Genomic DNA, 19,514 nt, shown 5'->3' on the forward strand with positions numbered 1-19,514 from the left:
ACCGTAATAATATCTTGCTAGTAGTGTAATAAACCTAGTATATGTATAATAAAATACATTCCACCTTTCTATGTGTATGAATCAGCATGTGGTTCCTAGCACCACGTGTTCTCAGGGACCTGTCTGAATGAGGTCGGAACAGTGGCCATTCCCCTTTTATAGCCGATACCTTCATTTTTATAAGTGTCGGATATCTTCCATTCTTTCCCTCTTATTAGAGGTCACAGAAGATAGTTACCCAGTTATACTTCCTCTTAAAATAGTAATCAGCAACACCACCCCTACCACGGATGCATTCTAACTCTTTTACCTGAAGGGGTTTGTGTATAACAAGTATATAAAACATAATAAAAAAATCACTCACCACAAGTTATTTAAATATACTGTATAGAGCACCCGTCCATCCGTCTGAGTCCCAGACTAGCATTAATCTCAGGGGTGTCGGTTCATATTTTACGTCATCAAAATCATAAATCTCAGTATAAATGTAGAGGCATCAGTGAACACAGGGATGAACGGGGCATGCAAAAATAAAATGGGGGACGCTTAATTGTAAACATGAGTTTAAAGCAGGGCCATCCAAACAGCGCTCCCCGAGCGCTAGCGCTCTGGCCGCGCTCCAAGCCAGTGCTCCGAGCGCTTTGGGAGAAGCTTGGCTGGCTGAGCGAGCGGTCTGCCCGCCGCGCCGAAGGGAGCAGTCGATCTATCAGTCGTAGTCCAGTCTACAGTGACTCTATACATATAGTGTAGTGTCACTGTAGTCTAGTACAATACGCTTTGTTAACAGCATGTAACTAAATAACTAAATCAGTTTCGCAGTTGTCATGGCTGAACATCATACACAAAAAAAGGAGTGGTGAAGCAGCAGCCTTCAAAGCAGAATGGGAAATTTCATTTTTCTGTACAGCTTATAAAGGGCATGCCAAATTTTGAGTTTGCCACCGAGATTTAATGTGTTTTAAAGAAGCACAATTTGGAACGGCACTACAGTGCCAACCACAGGGATGATTACGGTGATTTGACAGACGCCAGTCGCCAATCGAAGTTGGAAGAATTGAAAGAAAATTTCAAGCAGCACTGTTCTGTAAATATTATTGTTTTAATTTTTAAATGCTTGTTTACAAACGGGAATGAAGAAATGATTGAATTATCTGAAAAATACTAAAATTGTGACTTGCCGTATTTTTGTCTGACAGATGATTGAGGAGAGTGAGGTTGGTGGACCCATTTTACGAACAAGCTACAAATGTTCGCCGCGAATTGCCAAAGCTGGGAAACCCTTCACGGAAGGGAATGTAATCAAGGAGTGCCTAATGGATTCGGCGGCATGTATTTGTCCTATGGAGCTAGTTGAGAAATTTGATAAAATCTCTCTTTCTCCACAAACTGTGGATCGCAGAATAGACGATATAGCCGTTGATATAGAACAGCAATTAATGGAGAAGGCAGGAAATTTTTATCATTTTCCATCGCCCTCGACGAATCAACCGACACTGCGGATACAGCTCAGCTCGTTATTTTCATTTAAGGGGTGGATGACGATCTTCGGGTTACCGAGGATTTCCTAGACTTGGTAGCTCTCAAAGACACCACTTCCTGTTTCGATATTTTCCAAGCAGTGGAGGGTGTTTTGAGTCAATGGGATTAAAATGGGAGCGGTTGACGAGTGTAACGACGGATGGAGCTCCTGCTTTACGTAGTCTACGCACGAGGTTCCTCAGTTATGTAAAATTAAACATGGCTGAGAACAGTAGTACCCTAATAGCGGCGATCCAGTGCTTTATACACCAGGAGACAATCTGTGCAAAAGTCGCCAAGCTTAAAGACATAATGGGAACAGTTGTGCGAGTGGTAAATTTTCTTCGCTCGCATGAACTCACGCACCGTCAATTCAAAGAGTACTGGGCGAGTTGGCCATGCGGTTAGGGGCGCGCAGCTGTGAGCTCGCAATCGCGAGACAAAGGGTTCGAACCGCACTGTCGGCAGCCCTGAAGATGGTTTTTTGTGGTTTCCCGTTTTCATACCAGGCAAATGCTGGGGTTGTACCTTAACTATACCTTAATTAAGGCCACGGCCGCTTCCATCCCATTCCTGGGCCTTTCTTGTCCCATCGTCGCCATAAGACCTATCTGTGTCGGTGCGACGTAAAGCAAGTAACAAAAGAAAAAAATCAGAGTTCTTGGATGACATCGAAGCGGAGTATCCGGATATCCCGTGCCATGCAGAAGTAAGATGGCTGAGCCACGCGAAGTACTTCATCGAGCTTTTTGCTTGCGGAATGCTATAGATACCTTTTATGACATGAAAGGGTGGCCCGAAGTTCTTTTGCGTGATCCTAAGTGGGTGGCGCACTTGGCCCCTTTAAGTGACTTTATTGCCCATCTGAATACTTTGAACACTTCGCTTCAGGGCGACAAGCACATTATCTCCGATTTGGAAAAAATTCAAGCGTTCGAAAGAAAATTGATTTTGTGTGAAAACCAGTTGCGTGCAAGGAACACAGGACATTTTCCATTGCTTGAAACAGTGAAATACAGTGTCGACTTTGATGAGTATTTGCAGGTAATTCGCCAATTACAAAAAGAGTTTGAAAAGAGATTTTCAGAATACAGAACTCCAAGCGGTGTTAGATGTATTTGTTCGACCATTTTCTCTTAGTGCAGACAGTGCTCCACAGCTATTTCAATTAGAGTTGCTTAAACTGCAATGCAATGTTCGTCTTAAAGACCGCTTTGTAATGTCACGAAGTTTAGAAAAATTTTGCAGCGGCTTTCCGCAAGAAGAATACCCCCTTTTGTATAAACATGCATGTAAAGTTCTGTCAATGTTCGGCTCAACGTGCATTTTTGAGTGTTCCTTTCGGTTCTTAAGTTTACCAAAAGTAAACATCGTGCAACGATAAGCGATAGAAACTTGCGCAATTGTTTAAGAATAGCTGTGTCCAGATATATTGTAGGCCTACTCAATTTGGAGATGATTGTTTTCTCCAAAAGTAAAAGCTCGTGAAAACGACTGACCAAACGTTACTCAATGTCTGTACTATCTGTTCATATCGGTAAAACGTTGTTGAATTTTCCTCTCAGATGTGTTCAAATTTCAGTTTTGAATAAATCACATTACTGTATTCTTTACTTAGCACTTGATTTCGTTTCCTGCATATTCCATACATCGGAGTACCTTTCGATTTGTAGATGCGGTATATTTTTACAGCAAAATAGCCCTATCAATATGATGTCAACAAACCCACAAAAGCCGTCGGACGCAAGACTGTTCGTACGTATCTGGTCTGCGCGGTCCGAACATCGTCTGTCTCTCTCAGGTCTCCTCGCTGCCACACTGTAGTGGTGGTAGGGGAAGGAGCGCTAGTCTGACTGCCCAGTGCTCCCCGAGCGGGGGCGCGCTCTCGGAGTGCAATGGCTGGATGGCCCTGGTTTAAAGACTCCATGATAGGACTAGGAAGTGACACTTAAAATTTTCAAGGGCATATTATCTAACTACAATAAAAAGATTATGAGCATGGTTTCCTTTGAAAATAAACGCCAGAAGGAGCAGTTTATTGCGCCATCCGGCGTCCTGAATTTTGATACAATTTATAACGAAACATTGGTTATACAACACATCAAGTTATAATACTTCCTGCTTCACCGCAAGTTGTGACAATACACTTATAATGTCCGTCCTGAAAGAGAAACACAAATTCGGGGTATAATTTACTACTTGATCCCACTGGGATCGAACCAGCGTCCGTACGATCTGATGGTCCATAAGGACGAGCCTTCTTTACATCGAGAGCCCGATAATAAATCAAATGTACCTTCTGCTTCCCGCTTCAATTTACATTGAGTACCTCCGACAAATATCTACATTTCCCGATGTCGGCGTTCGGGTTGAGTAACGCTACAATGATTAGGGAAGGTGAATTTCACGGACGGCCCTATAATTGATCCGGCTGATGCCATGCCAATTTAAACTTGCCATTATAAATATTGACTCATGATCTAATTATCGCTAGGCCCGACCGCCTGGTCTGAGTAAGTCAATGTCACCCTGACATATCACGGTGTGTAACGGGAATACCGGGCGATAACCTCCTCTCGCCCCTCAAGCAAATAAACAAACCGGGCCTTACAGTAACTTGACGCACGGCGAGTCGTCTTGGTTACGTGTCAACGTATGATTATTATCTCTGTTCATGGTTTTACGCTGAGGGATATCGTCGCCAGTAACGTAATTTGTTATTATTATGATTCTTAGAATTATGAAATTATCATTTACGTCAATTTAGCGTCCTCATACGAATGATGTCCGTGTAACTTTAACTTGTTCCGTTCAGACATTATTATTATTATTATTATTATTATTATTATTATTATTATTATTATTATTATTATTATTATTGCGTCTATTGTTATTATCTACGATTTCTGACACTGACACATTTTTGTTATAATCATTCTTATTACTGGACGCAAAATACAACTGTTATTACTATTATTATTATCATGATATTACTCATACGATATTATTATTATTATTATTATTATTATTATTATTATTATTATTATTATTATTATTATGGAATTATTATTATTAGGGTTATGAGTTGTCACGCCCGCAGACGTCTCAATATACCGGTCGCGTTTACAGGCATTCAATGATCAAAACAAAATCTCTTCTTATCATTATTATGATAATTATTATTATTATTTTGATCACTACGATTTATCACCGTCCTAACGTTAATTCTATTATTATCGGTTTTAAATCATCAGTTATATTCCTCGTTAACACATTTATCATCGTCCCTTCATTTAGCCCGGTCCAACTTGTATCTGTAATACTTGTTACTATTATTATTATTATTATTATTATTATTATTATTATTATTATTATTATTATTATTATTACGATCATCATGATTATCATCACTCGTCATTCTTAACCATCACACCATACGATCATTTATGTGGAATCTGAACCTCTTTAAAATTTGGGGTCCGTAATATTTCAAAACGACCATACGCGCAGTCCATTTATTTCGTACGTACTATTTCGGGTTCGAATCCTGCCCTCTTCGTAATTCAATTTTACTCTGTTACATTGCCCTATTCGTACACTCATTTTCTCTGTGTTTATCATTAATTTCATACATTTCTTCGTATCACACTATCTTTCAACACAGCTTCATTATACGGTAAGTGTCCCCATACGAAATCCATCTCTCTTCATCTCTCAACATAAATTTATTCAATTATTAATCACAGGGCTTTCAACTGACTTAATTCTCATCGACGACCTCGTACGACATATTTATATTCTGACTGCATGATTTTTACAACTTTCTTCATATTTGATTTAATTCTGAGGTCATTCTCCACAAATAATCGCAACAGCCTGAAATTATATTAGCCTAAATTCGACAATCATGAGTACGTAATTATTAGGCCTACGTGGTCCTGCTAATACTTACAAATTAAATATCTGACATTTAAATAAAGAATATTAGAGCCGTACTTTAAACAACACGTTTACTACCATTTAAGGTTTGTTAGCACCGGTATAATTGCTCATAATTATTATTTCACAAATTTTAATTATCACATTTAAAAAAAATCCAATTTAGGAAAACTATTCTGTCATTAACGATTTCCGTTTATCTTACTATATTATCAATTCAAATTTTAATGTTACTCACTGTTCATATTCGAATACGATATTCCATGAATTATTATTATTAGTCTGTGACATTCCCTACAACTTTTGTCAACGTAAGTAAAAAATTAACACAACGGAAAACACTGGCATTGCATGTGGCTGGATTTTCCATAGAAATTATGACTGAAATTGTCGTCAAGTGACTGACATAAAAAGCAAACTCTGGGTCAGTTCGAACACTAAACATAAAATCAAAATGTCGAGGAAAGCTCGACTAGATTATTATAATACATGCATGACTTAAATCACTACCCCACACCTACGACAAAATATGTACAACAAAGTAAATGCATTATTTGACCCGACATTTACAATACTACCATTTAATTCCGTCCGTGTATCCTAAATTTAAAATGGACTCGGGAAGCGTCATTGTAACATCCCCAAATAAATTTACATCTCAGTACTCATCTGTGGTTGTAATCCTTGGCAGGCATTGCGGACGAGAGGTCCATTCGGCCCTCTTCCGACTTATTCTTCCATAATGGCTGGTTCCATTTTGCCTTCATCTTTGACTTCATGGCGTTCCGCCATTATAACACTGATTTAATATTTTAATATGTTAACACTGACACATGGATAATTAATTTTACCATATAATACCACTAAGGTACCTGAAACCCAATTTTATTTATATACACTAATTAACCATCATGCTCTACAGCACAAAGGACTGGACACAAACTGCGGAGTGTCGATTAATTCGCCCGGCGCGCTTCACGATCCCCGACACGGCACGTCCGAATTCGCATCATTCCGCACTCTTGATGTGTTCATATTGACGGCGGTGTAGCTCAGCTTCCTACGGTACAGGCTCAATTACTCACTACGACTTCTATTTACTGTCCGTCACACAGTTTAATACACATGCTTTCACTATTACTTTACAAGAAAATAACTTATCACTCCTGGCTACTTATTTCATCTTTACAAGAGTTCACAATACATAAATCGACACGCGGGTAACTGGGACACAACGACCTGACTCAGAATAACAAGTCACTTCGCCCGAGTTCCGGATACAATTCAGAGTGAGTACGTGCGTAATTATGGTTAATGTGGTTTCCTTCCACTCGTATTTATTGATGGAGGGCCTTACTGACGGATTAGCTGACGTCACACCTCGGAGAGAGGGGAGGGGGTGGATTTCTCAAATCGGCACTGGCAATCCGAACTGAAAGTTATAATTGATACCAAAACATACCCTTGGTATAATATCATCTCCTAACGATCGCAGATTTCCGAGATATTAGCAATATTCAGTATTTCGCGGGTTAAATAGCGTCTCTCGCAGCGTGGTCTCCTTTCGGCCAATAGCATTCGAGATGCCCCATTTCCAAGAATTTCAGCCTTCAATTTATTAAATTTGCAGCTTATTATTTATTATTCTTCTACGCATGATATCTAAAAAGTTCCTTAATTTGATTGATATAATTGCAATAGTTGATTAATGATTACTTTCGGAAATAACTTGCTATTTCACTTCATCTCTTTCAGGATGGTATTCCTAGCTGGCCAAATGAATTTTGTGAGTGGACTAGAGTGAGCGGGTTATTTGAATTTTCCTCCGTGACAACTTGACAGACGTTTGTCCTGGGGGGCTGGCCTTTTCCATTCTCCAGTTCCAAGAATACATGACGTCACGGAAACTCCTGACGGGCTGAAAATACATCTTCTCTAGCTAATGTTGTAACCCTTTCCAATGTTTCTGGCTCTCCTTCCTCTTATTGCACTAAGCGTATTTGGGGACATCCATATCTTCTGGTCTGTAAATTAATAGGCGCCCTACCGAGCAGCAGAACTCTAGCCACTGTGACAGACTAATCCCCACGGCTCCACACCGTCGCCTTGTTAGCTTGTGTTTCCATACTACTTAGGTCTGAATATTGTTACCGGATTTTCTTCATTTCAATATGCTTACCATATTCTCCTTCGGATATCAAAGCATGATTAAAATACGACCCCTATCACTCGGGTACAATAGTTATTATCAATTCTTGCGTTGCTTTGGCCTTTCACACTCCTAATGCCTTAATAGGGAACATGCATGATCCGGGGTTTTAATTAAAAATATGCTAATCTGATTCAAAATTTCATGCAGGATTCAAAAATGTGATCAAAATGTACAAATAATAACTCCAAACATGATAAAAATCTACGAAAATGTCACGTCACGCAAGTACGCGATCTCATTGGTCTGACGTCATCGTACAGGTTGACTGAATTAGCAGACGAAATAACACATAGTGTGCTGTGAGAAGCAGGATACACTTCGCGTATTTCTACTTTATGTTAAGTGTCTGGTATGGTTAAATTCGAGGTCTATACATTGGATAATAATCTGAGTGGTATATTTTAGACTTAAAATGAATCCTGCGCAGACAGTGAGGCAGAAAACTTATAAATGGTGTAGAGTTCCGATGTGCAATAGCACATCGCATACCATACCAAACAAATTGTTTATATATGTTCCAAAGACGCTAAAACTAGGGAGAAATGGATTTTGGCGAGCCGGAGAAATGCTGGTGATATATCGGAAAAGTCTACAGTTTATTTTTTTTAAGATTTTAACGTAAGATGAATTTGTTTGAATTTTCAAATCACTTTTCCATGTCAGCTTGTTCTAGTGGTAAAACTTTAAATTTTAATGTATGATGCTTTATTTAAACGCTTCAATTACATCTTGGAATATGAAAGTAATAAACAGTGCATTAAATAATGCTGATTATTAAAGTATTCTCCAAACCTAACCTATGTTTTGGGTGATCCATGTCAAGATAATAAATCAAAGGGGTTATGAACCATTTTGACAGCTCTAATTCTACCAATATATCTTGGCATGGAACAGTTATGTATGTCTTTATTGAAGAGCTTAATTGGTAAAGAAATTTAGGCTATATCTAAATACTCTATAATGTAACAAAGAATAGGCGTGTACATCATGAAAGGAAACAACGTGAATTTAACAAATGTATAACTCTACACAAAACCAATGCTTGTCTGTTGGGGTCTTATAAGTTAACAATGCTCAATTATAATAATTATCATAATATTAATGAAATAAATAACATAATTGCACACAGGTGAAAATAGTGATGTAGGTGTTTAAAATATTATCCTACTTAGCCTAAGTTTTAGGTTATACAAGCCAAGTCAATAAGCCGAAGGGTAAAAATACCGCGCGAGTTGGCCGTGCGGTTAGGAGCGCGCAGCTGTGAGCTCGCATCCGGGAGATAGTGGGTTTTGAACCCCACTGCCGGCAGCCCTGAAGATGGTTTTCCGTGGTTTCCTATTTTCACACCAGACAAATGCTGAGGCTGTACCTAAGGCCACGGCCGCTTTGTTCCCATTCCTAGGCCTTTCCTGTCCCATCGTCGCCATAAGACCTATATGTGACGGTGTGACGTAAAGCAAAAAAAAAAAAAAAAAAAAAAAGTAAAAGTCACAGCACCCAAAGACATTCCTGTATTGAGCGACTAAAATGTCACCAGGACACTTTTCTTTCCTGATATGCTCAGCTTGTTAGAAGTCAAATGTAATTAATGTTATTGGCTTCACGCCCCGCTAACTACTTCTACGATTTTTGGGAGACGCCGATGTGCAGGAATTTAGTCCTGCAGGAGTTATTTTACGAGCCAGTAAATCTACCGACACGAGGCTGACGTATTTGAGCACCTTCAACTACCACCGGACTGAACCAGGATCGAACCTGCCAAGTTGTGGTCAGAAGGCCAGCACCTCAACCGTCTGAACCACTCAGCCCGACTTGTGAAAACTAGATGAAGTCATATTTGTCTTTATCATGTTTAATTTTTTCCCTCCACAAAGATATTTAATTCTCTTTCAACGGCCCCGGAAGTGGGTAGGCCAGTTGTCCCAACCATAAATATTTTTTGGGGGGAATAGTACTACTTATAGTACTATGATCTTTCTTTCTTTCTTTCTTTCTTAATCAGTTTATCCTTCAGGGTTGGTTTTATCTCGGACTCTGCGAGGGATTTCACCTCTACCACTTCAAGGGCAGTGTCCAGGAACGTGAGACTTTGAGTATGGTGATGAAACTGATGAGGAGGGCCATTACCTCGCCCAGGCGGCCTCACCTGTTATGCTCAACAGGGGCCTTGTTGGAGGATGGGAGGATCGGAAGGGATAGACAAGGAAGAGGGAAGGAAACGGCCGTGGCCTTAGGTGCCTGGAGAAGTAGGAAAATACGAAAAACCACTTCGAGGATGGCTGAGGTGGGATTCGAAACCCTTCTACTCAGTTGACCTCCCGAGGCAGAGTAGAGCCCGTTCCAGCCCTCGTACTATTTGTTTTCAACTTTCATGGCAGAGCCGGGAATCGAAACCGGGCCTCCGGGAGTGGCACACATTAACCACTACACCACAGAAGCGGACTAGTACTATAATGCTACCTATATGTTTATGTTAGTGCTGAAATCCGATTTCTTACTTTAATGCTGAAAGCCCGAAAATGTAATGTTATTCTTTAATAGGGGAATCAGTCTAGAAGGAAATATTGAAAGTGATGTGATATCTATCCAGGTTAGTTGTTATCCTAATACTATGGGTTACAGTACATTGCACGTATATAAAAGACGCCACTTACAAACTTGCTTGTTATCCGCGAATTTCTGCGACCACAAAAGTCACATTTTTCAAGAATGATGACATCTACACATGGTAGATTGTCTGACTGTGCTGTTTTGAACGTTTCTTCTGTCATTTCGAAGTTATTCGCGATCATGAATAATAAACAATCGGCTTTTAGCAACGGCTGATGCACAACGCCTGGTAGAGCTCCATGCGGTACTGGATCGTGACGTCACAGCGCGCCGCTTACGTCAGAGGCCGTTTCACTCGCCTTGCGGAAAGGCACTATTAAATATTTTTTAATGGTAGAAAACAAGGCAACATACCACAATGTAATACGTTTACGTACTATTTCATTGGTGTACTTTTCAAAAAAAATATTTTTGAAAATGATGCATGTTCCCAATTACTGCTTCTCATTTCCGAAACCTTAATAAAACGTACAATGTTGCTAAATTATCCTCCCCGTCCGGTGCTTTGGTTGAATTTTCAGCATACTCACCCTCGTTTCATGGGGACGGGCGTAAAACAAATGGCATTATTATTATTATTATTATTATTATTATTATTATTAGTAGTAGTAGTAGTAGTAGTAGTAGTAGTAGTACCGGGACCGAGCTCGATAGCTGCAGTCGCTTAAGTGCGGCCAGTATCCAGTATTCGGGAGATAGTAGGTTCGAACCCCACTGTCGGCAGCCCTGAAGATGGTTTTCCGTGGTTTCCCATTTTCACACCAGGCAAATGCTGGGGCTGTACCTTAATTAAGGCCACGGCCACTTCCTTCCCATTCCTAACCCTTCCCTGTCCCATCGTCGCCATAAGACCTATCTGTGTCGGTGCGACGTAAAGCAAATAGCAAGTAGTACCGGGCGAGTTGGTCGTGCACATTGGGCGCGCATCTGTAAGCTTGCTTCCCTGAAATAGTGGGTTCGTACCCCACTGGTGTCATCCCTGAATATATTTTCCCGTGGTTTCTCCTTTTCACACCAGGCAAATGGTGGGGCTGTACCTTAATTAAGGACACGGTTTCCCATTGCTAGGCTTTTTCTATCCCATCGTCCCCATAGGACCTATCTTTGTCGGTGCGACGTAAAGAAAATTGTAGGTAGTACTACTACTACTACTACTCATTTCAGAGGGCCGGCTGAGTGGAAATTTTAATCGCGTCCCTTAATCCACGTAGCTCGAGGGCCGTGTATTTTTTTTTTCGTCTTAATACACACATCATACGACAATCCTTCACGCAATAGTGAAAACATACTTCCACATAGGTTTGACGACAGGAAAGGCATCCGGCCGTAAAATTAGGCTAATTTCATTCAAAGTGCTGGTCCCAAGCAGCTGGGAAAAGGCCAGAGTATCTGGGTGGGTCCTCGAAATAATTCGTCTTTTAATGTTTAAGAGCTAGCGAAAAGCACGGCTGGTATAATGCTTGTTTGGAGGTTTACGAAGGAGGAATTCCATATTTTAAAATGTCATTCTTAATGATTATGATTGTTCAGTTATTTAAACAATTATTTCCAATGTATGGAGACGCATTTCTCTGAACTGCAGCATAGAGAAGTATGCAGTTCCAGGGCTTGTCATACCTACACTCTAGATGTCAGCACCGTCGCTGTTCGCACTCCGCCCCATGCTGTTGAGATAGAGCTGTCCGGTATTGGTGTATGAAAGTGTTTGGTTACATGACATTACTGGCTGTCGCCTAACGTCACATGACTTGATTGGCTTGCTCTTTGTTCTGTCACGTCACACCGCCCGAAACTGTCTTCCTCTGTATTAGAGCTTCGTGACTACTATACTACAGAGGCTGTGATTCTGTCGCTGCGCACCGTCACTGGTTCTTGGATGAGAGTGGAGAGTGGCGGCGATTCTTCAAGCCTCTACAAATCCGCAGAGCAGCATCGCGATATTAGCATGAACGAAAAGAATGCGCTACTGTGCTCCTGAACCCCAACATCGAAGGAAATATTATTTGAATTAGAAGTGAAGAGGTGAGAGACGTTCGACCTTGGACTTCTTAGACAGGCAACGGCTAACCCAGAGGCAGTTTTATGCAGTGTGTCTGCTGTGTTTGAGCACCATCAAGTACCACCGGCCTGAGCCTGGATCGAAACCGCCAACTGGAGCTCAGAAGGCCAGTGCTCTGAGATGCTCAGTCCAGAATGAACCACTTATTGTTCGTGAATCATACAGGTATTATGTGGATATAGTACACTTGGAAGAAAATTAACTGTGAGTAATTTTTGCTTTCAGGTGGTGCATGTGTTGTGCGAGCGAATCCTTCAGCTGTGTGATTGTAATCGCTTTGGACTGCTGAACATCAGATCGTACCTCGCGGCCCGCAGAATGAGTTCTCCAGGAGGCAGCACCTGTACGTATGGACTACTGTACACAAACACATTCAGGCCCGAGGTCTTTCACAATGTAGAACTTGGTGCAAATATTTGTGCCGCACACAGAGGCGAAAAATTGCATTACCCACACCAACAGGCAAATTTTGCAGACATCCTCATTTAAAGAGTTTTAGTTGCAAAATTTAATTCTCATGCTGGCGGGCGTCCTGTCAACAGGTGAAGCAACGGGTTCGGTTGAGCTCGCTTCAGGACTTGACACTAATCTAGCATTCTCGCTGGACAGAGAAGGAACAAGTGCCAAACAAATTGCAGCAGTGTGGGACGCTATCGTCAATTCTCCGCTACCAATCATAACAGATAGTTACTAGCACACTCTTCGTATTATTTTAACGCTCTGAAGGTCAGCAGTTGACTGAACGATGTGGCAAGCTTTTATCGAGTGCCTCCCCTGTTCAGGAGAATGTTCTCACTGTCTGGTCTGTCATAAACCAAGAGCATCGAAGCTCAAGTCGTTCAGTTTGAGATGTTGACTGTTCCAGAGGGGGAGTAGTAGGAATGTTTGTTGGGATCAAAGTAGAACCGAGTATGCACTTTCCCTCTCCTGCACCGTGTGGCACATTTATTTGGAGCGAGTTCCACTCAAAAGTTTACTCCTCCTTCCTGCCCCTTCAGTTTACAACATTTAAAATAGGCTTGTACATTTCCATGGACTTTGCTACTTCCATTTTTGATAGCATAGTGACATACAGGATGAAAAATGCTATCCCTGCCGGTGTTAACAATGATCAGACCAATTGAAATTAGGATAACTACCAGTTCTCTTACACATAGGGGTCGCGTGTGAGCTTGCATTCGTGAGATGGTGTTCGAATCCCACAGTCGACAGTTCTGAAGATGTTGTACCGCGGCTTGCCATTTTCACACCAGGACTTTAATTAAAGTCATGAACGCTACCTTTCCTATCCTAGCCATTTCCCGTCCTTACGTGCCCGAAAACCTTCCGATGTGTTGAGTGCGACCTCAAACCACTAGCAAAAAGTAACTCTGACACAACATTCATCCAGAGTCAAGCAGAGGGAAAGAAAATATAGTTTTGTAACCATAATGTATCAGATTTGAGTCTCCGCTGCCGTTCTGTTAGGTTTCAGTTCAAGTTTTTTAGTGTGAGTGAAGGGTGTACTGTATTCGTGAAAAATTCAACCTCCGGTTCCTTGGTGGGTCTTTTCTTTCTTGCGAACCCTAGGCACCGAAAAAGTGAGAATCTCAATATAACTGTGATTTAAGACGACGTGTAGGCCCTTCTTGATGTATTTGGACCGCAGACCTCCTCCAGAACGACATTACGTATATTTTTTTGCTAGGGGCTTTACGTCGCACCGATACAGATAGGTCTTATGGCGACGATGGGATAGGAAAGGCTTAGGAGTTGGAAGGAAGCGGCCGTGGCCTTAATTAAGGTACAGCCCCAGCATTTGCCTGGTGTGAAAATGGGAAACCACGGAAAACCATTTTCAGGGCTGCCGATAGTGGGATTCGAACCTACTATCTCCCGGATGCAAGCTCACTGCCACGCACCTCTACGCGCACGGCCAACTCGCCCGGTACATTACGTATATTACCCCCATTTGAATCAGGATGGAAATTGCGAGATAGATGGTTAATTTTTCTCCAATTTTTAATAGTCCTCATTCCCTCACGACCTGGTATTATTGGACGGCATTTTTGCTACAGCCTGTATATTTTAGCATCATAACATGACGAAGAGCGAAAAAGTAATTTACTACAGCTTATAAGTCTGACAGGACACGGATCGAATAGGATGTCCCGACCTTTTCGATTATATAAGTAAGATATTATTCAGTATAATAGAACTAACACCGGGCGAATTGGCCCTGCGCGTAGAGGCGCGCGGCTGTGAGCTTGCATCCGGGAGATAGTAGGTTCGAATCCCACTATCGGCAGCCCTGAAGATGTTTTTCCGTGGTTTCCCATTTTCACACCCGGCAAATGCTGGGGCTGTACCTTAATTAAGGTCACGGCCGCTTCCTTCCAACTCCTAGGCCTTTCCTATCCCATCGTCGCCATAAGACCTATCTGTGTCGGTGCGACGTAAAGCCCCTACCAAAAAAAAAAAAGAACTAACAATGTTGTTGGTGGTACGTGCCATTAAATCTACCCGCACGATATTGGTTTATTAGAGTACTTTCAGATATTTCTGGAATGATGCGTGTTCGAACCCTCCAATAATAACGTGATTTGCGATATTGAAATAGAAAAAAATAGAAAATATATATGGCAAACTAACTGGCATCATATGCAGCAGATGGCCGGAAGTGATTACTGAACACTTAAGAGGTTGAAAATATTACGTTTAGTATAATTTATCAATCCTTATCAAACAGACGAGAACAATGAACCTAGTGCAAGCATATCAAACATCTCGATGAACGAACTGCAATTTGGTCACTGTTCCCAAAGTGAAGACATAGATTAAAGATTTTTCAGTTAAACAACCCCCTAATATTATGTAAAAAGAATGGGAACCCCAGTACCAAACATGGTGAGACCTGGAATTCATGAAAAATGTTTGCACGCACATTCACGTTCATGAAAGTTTACTCTAGCTGACTTTACGGTCCAGTTTGTTAAGCATTCCTTCATGTGACCAATATTGAGAAATCGAATTTTGACTCACTGTATCAGTATTCAAGTGTGAATCTCCTACCCTAGTAGATTTACTGGCTCTTGGGAGAAACCTTCCTTAGGATAAAATTTCAGCATTTCCGTGTCTCTTAACGTCATCAAAAAATAAACCCCAAAAATGCTTCCATTATTGTTCACTTGATAATAAAAAGTAATATAAAGTAAGTTTACCACACGTTTCAACAATCTGAGAATTCGTCGTTGCATCGGGTCACTGAGACATTCACTAGACTGCTTCCAAAGAAATCTCATTCTACGCTCGCAGGATTATAGGCGCCATTTGTAGAACGTCAAGGACTGTTTGATGATAATTTGTCATCCGTCTTTCTATTACGTTGAATGTATGCTCTGTGAAGCTAGTTGGATCAAGTTGGTTGCTGTAGGATTGAACTGACTTGAAGAATTTTCCTTCTTAAGGATGCCGTGTGAAAGGAACATTTTAAATTTGAAACATCGCATTTTACCCGGTTGGACTTGTGAGGACAACCAGTGAGTTGATCAATTCATCGCTGTATTGCAAGCAATTAGTATGCCCTCAGCAATATGCAGCTAGAAAGTAACGCAACGTGAACCATCTCATACAGCACCTGGTGAAGGCAAAATATTCTGTGTATTTTTATATCTAACTAGCAGGATACCCGTGCTTCGCTACGGTATTATACTGAAATTTATAATTGAATGCTTATTGTTTTATATATAATCCGCCAAAATTCGCGATCTGACTGGTTATCTGAGAGAATCTGACTCGTTTTCTAATAGATTACGGCAAGTTTCCTCCCATTTTTCAATCTTTCTTTCCAGCAATCGATTTCGTACTTCCCGGGCTAGGTCCAGGTATTCCACCCGGTCAGTTGGGTCCCTAAATCTTTGTCATCTTTTCCTATAAGAATTTTTAATATGGATCAAATCCTTGAGGAGATCCGGCGTGGTGTCCTCTTGGGTGCCTTGGCAGTACTGAACCCGCGGCTGGACTGCATTCTTAGTCATTACCCGTCCAGGACCCGTTCCCAGCGCGGTCTGCACATTTGACGACGGTCCAGAACATTATTATTATTATTATTATTATTATTATTATTATTATTATCATTATTATTATTATTAGAGCGGGTGATATCAGTTGGATTTAAGTTATTATTATTATTATTATTATTATTATTATTATTATTATTATTATTATTATTATTATAGATGTTCTGGACCCCATAGCAAGATGCAAGACCGCTACTTGGCGGTAAATTACGTCTGCTGCCATTGTCATTGTTAAGAATGTGACCAGCACCATTGTCGCGCGTAGCCAAGTGTGCGGGATTTCTGGTGATACGAATGACATATTCCGTGCATTGTTGACCTTATTATAGAGGTGAACAATAGGGAACATGCATGATCCGGGGTTTTAATTTAAAATATGATAATCTGATACAAAATTGCATGCAGAATTCAAAAATGTGATCAGAATGTACAAATAATAACTCCAAACATGATAAAAATCTACGAAAATGTCACGTCACGCAAGTACGCGATCTCATTGGCCTGACGTCATCGTACAGGTTGACTGAATTAGCAGACGAAATAACACGTAGTGTGCTGTGAGAAGCAGGATACACTTCGCGTATTTCTACTTTACGTTAGTGTCTAGTATGGTTAAATTCGAGGTCTATACATTGGATAATAATCTGAGTGGTATATTTTAGACTTAAAATGAATCCTGCGCAGACAGTGAGGCAGAAAACTTATAAATGGTGTAGAGTTCCGATGTGCAATAGCACATCGCATACCATCCCAAACAAATTGTTTATAAACGTTCCAAAGACGCTAAAACTAGGGAGAAATGGATTTTGGCGAGCTGGAGAAATGCTGGTGATATATCGGAAAAGTCTACAGTTTATTTTTTTGAAGATTTTAACGTAAGATGAATTTGTTTGAATTTTCAAATCACTTTTCCATGTCAGCTGTTCTAGTGGTAAAACTTTAAATTTTAGTGTATGATGCTTTATTTAAATGCTTCAATTACATCTTGGAATATGAAAGTAATAAACGGTGCATTAAATAATGCTGATTATTAAAGTATTCTCCAAACCTAACCTATGTTTTGGGTGATCCATGTCAAGATAATAAATCAAAGGGGTTATGAACCATTTTGACAGCTCTAATTCTACCAATATATCTTGGCATGGGCTTATTCTTCTATTATTGAAGAGCTTAATTGGTAAAGAAATTTAAGGCTGTATCTAAATACCCTATAATGTAACAAAGAATAGGCGTGTACATCATAAAAGGAAACGACGTGAATTTAACAAATGTATAACTCTACACAAAACCAATGCTTGTCTGTTGGAGTCTTATAAGTTAACAATGCTCAATTATAATAATTATCATAATATTAATGAAATAAATAACATAATTGCATACAGGTGAAAATAGTGATGTAGGTGTTTAAAATATAATCCAACTTAGCCTAAGTTTTAGGTCATACAAGCCAAGTCAATAAACCGAAGGGTAAACATACCGCGCGAGCTGGCCGTGCGGTTAGGAACGCGCAGCTGTGAGCTCGCATCCGGGAGATAGTGGGTTTTGAACCCCACTGCCGGCAGCCCTGAAGATGGTTTTCCGTGGTTTCCTATTTTCACACCAGGCAAATGCTGAGGCTGTACCTAAGGCCACGGCCGCTTTGTTCCCATTTCTAGGCCTTTCCTGTCCCATCGTCACCATAAGACCTATATGTGACGGTGTGACGTAAAGCAAACAACAACAACAACAACAACAAAATTAAAGTCACAGCACCCAAAGACATTCCTGTATTGAGCGACTAAAATGTCACCAGGACACTTTTCTTTCCTGATATGCTCAGCTTGTTAAAAGCCAAATGTAATTAATGTTACTGGCTTCACGCCCCGCTAACTACTTCTACGATTTTCGGAGACGCCGATGTGCAGGAATTTAGTCCTGCAGGAGTTATTTTACGTGCCAGTAAATCTACCGACACGAGGCTGACGTATTTGAGCACCTTCAACTACCACCGGACTGAACCAGGATCGAACCTGCCAAGTTGGGGCCAGAAGGCCAGCACCTCAACAGTCTGAACCACTCAGCCCGACTTGTGAAAACTAGATGAAGTCATATTTACCTTTATCATGTTTAACTTTTTCCCTCCACAAGGATATTTAATTCTCTTTCATGGGCCCCGGAAGTGGGTAGGCCAGTTGTCCCAACCATAAATATATATTTTTTTGGGAATGATAGATTATAGCCCTATAGTACTATGATCTTTCTTTCTTTCTTTCCTTCTTTCTTTCTTTCTTAATCAGTTTATCCTTCAGGGTTGGTTTTCTCTCGGACTCAGCGAGGGATTTCACCTCTACCACTTCCAGGGCAGTGTCCTGGAACGTGAGACTTTGAGTATGGTGATGCAACTGGTGAGGAGGGCCATTACCTCTCCCAGGAGGCCTCACCTGTTATGCTCAACAGGGGCCTTTGGAGGATGGGAGGATCGGAAGGGATAGACAAGGAAGAGGGAAGGAAACGGCCGTGGCCTTAGGTGCCTGGAGGAGAAGTAGGAAAATACGAAAAACCACTTCGAGGATGGCTGAGGTGGGATTCGAAACCCTTCTACCCAGTTGACCTCCCGAGGCTGAGTAGACCCCGTTCCAGCCCTCGTACTATTTGTTTTCAACTTTCATGGCAGAGCCGGGAATCGAAACCGGGCCTCCGGGAGTGGCACACATTAACCACTACACCACAGAAGCGGACTAGTACTATAATGCTACCTATAGGTTTATGTTAGTGCTGAAATCCGATTTCTTACTTTACTAATGCTGAAAGCCCGAAAATGTAATGTTATTCTTTAATAGGGGAATCAGTCTAGAAGGAAATGTTGAAAGTGATGATATATCTATCCAGGTTCGTTGTTATCCTAATACTATGGGTTACAGTACATTGCACGTATATAAAAGATGCCACTTACAAACTTGTTTTTTATCCGCGAAATTCTGCGGCCACAAAAGTCACTATTTTTCAAGAATGATGACATCTACACATGATAGATTGTCTGATTGTGCTGTTTTGAACCTTTCTTCTGTCATTTTGAAGTTATTCGCGATCATGAATAATAAACAATCGGCTTTTAGCAACGGCTGATGCACAACGGCTG

At 40.8% G+C, this 19,514-nt stretch overlaps 1 protein-coding gene across 1 annotated transcript in view; it reads left to right on the forward strand.

Annotated features, from left to right (window-relative positions):
• The window catches only part of LOC136862777 (protein tyrosine phosphatase domain-containing protein 1), a 914,123-nt gene that overhangs the window by 768,397 nt on the left and 126,212 nt on the right, over positions 1 to 19,514 (forward strand). The window contains exon 8 of the mRNA XM_068226146.1: positions 12,564 to 12,681. Coding sequence (XP_068082247.1) covers positions 12,564 to 12,681 — 118 coding nt within the window. The remainder of the gene's footprint in view (positions 1 to 12,563; positions 12,682 to 19,514) is intronic.

The sequence above is a fragment of the Anabrus simplex genome, chromosome 2 (assembly GCF_040414725.1).
Source record: "Anabrus simplex isolate iqAnaSimp1 chromosome 2, ASM4041472v1, whole genome shotgun sequence".
In the NCBI taxonomy this organism is placed as follows: Eukaryota; Metazoa; Arthropoda; class Insecta; order Orthoptera; family Tettigoniidae; genus Anabrus; species Anabrus simplex.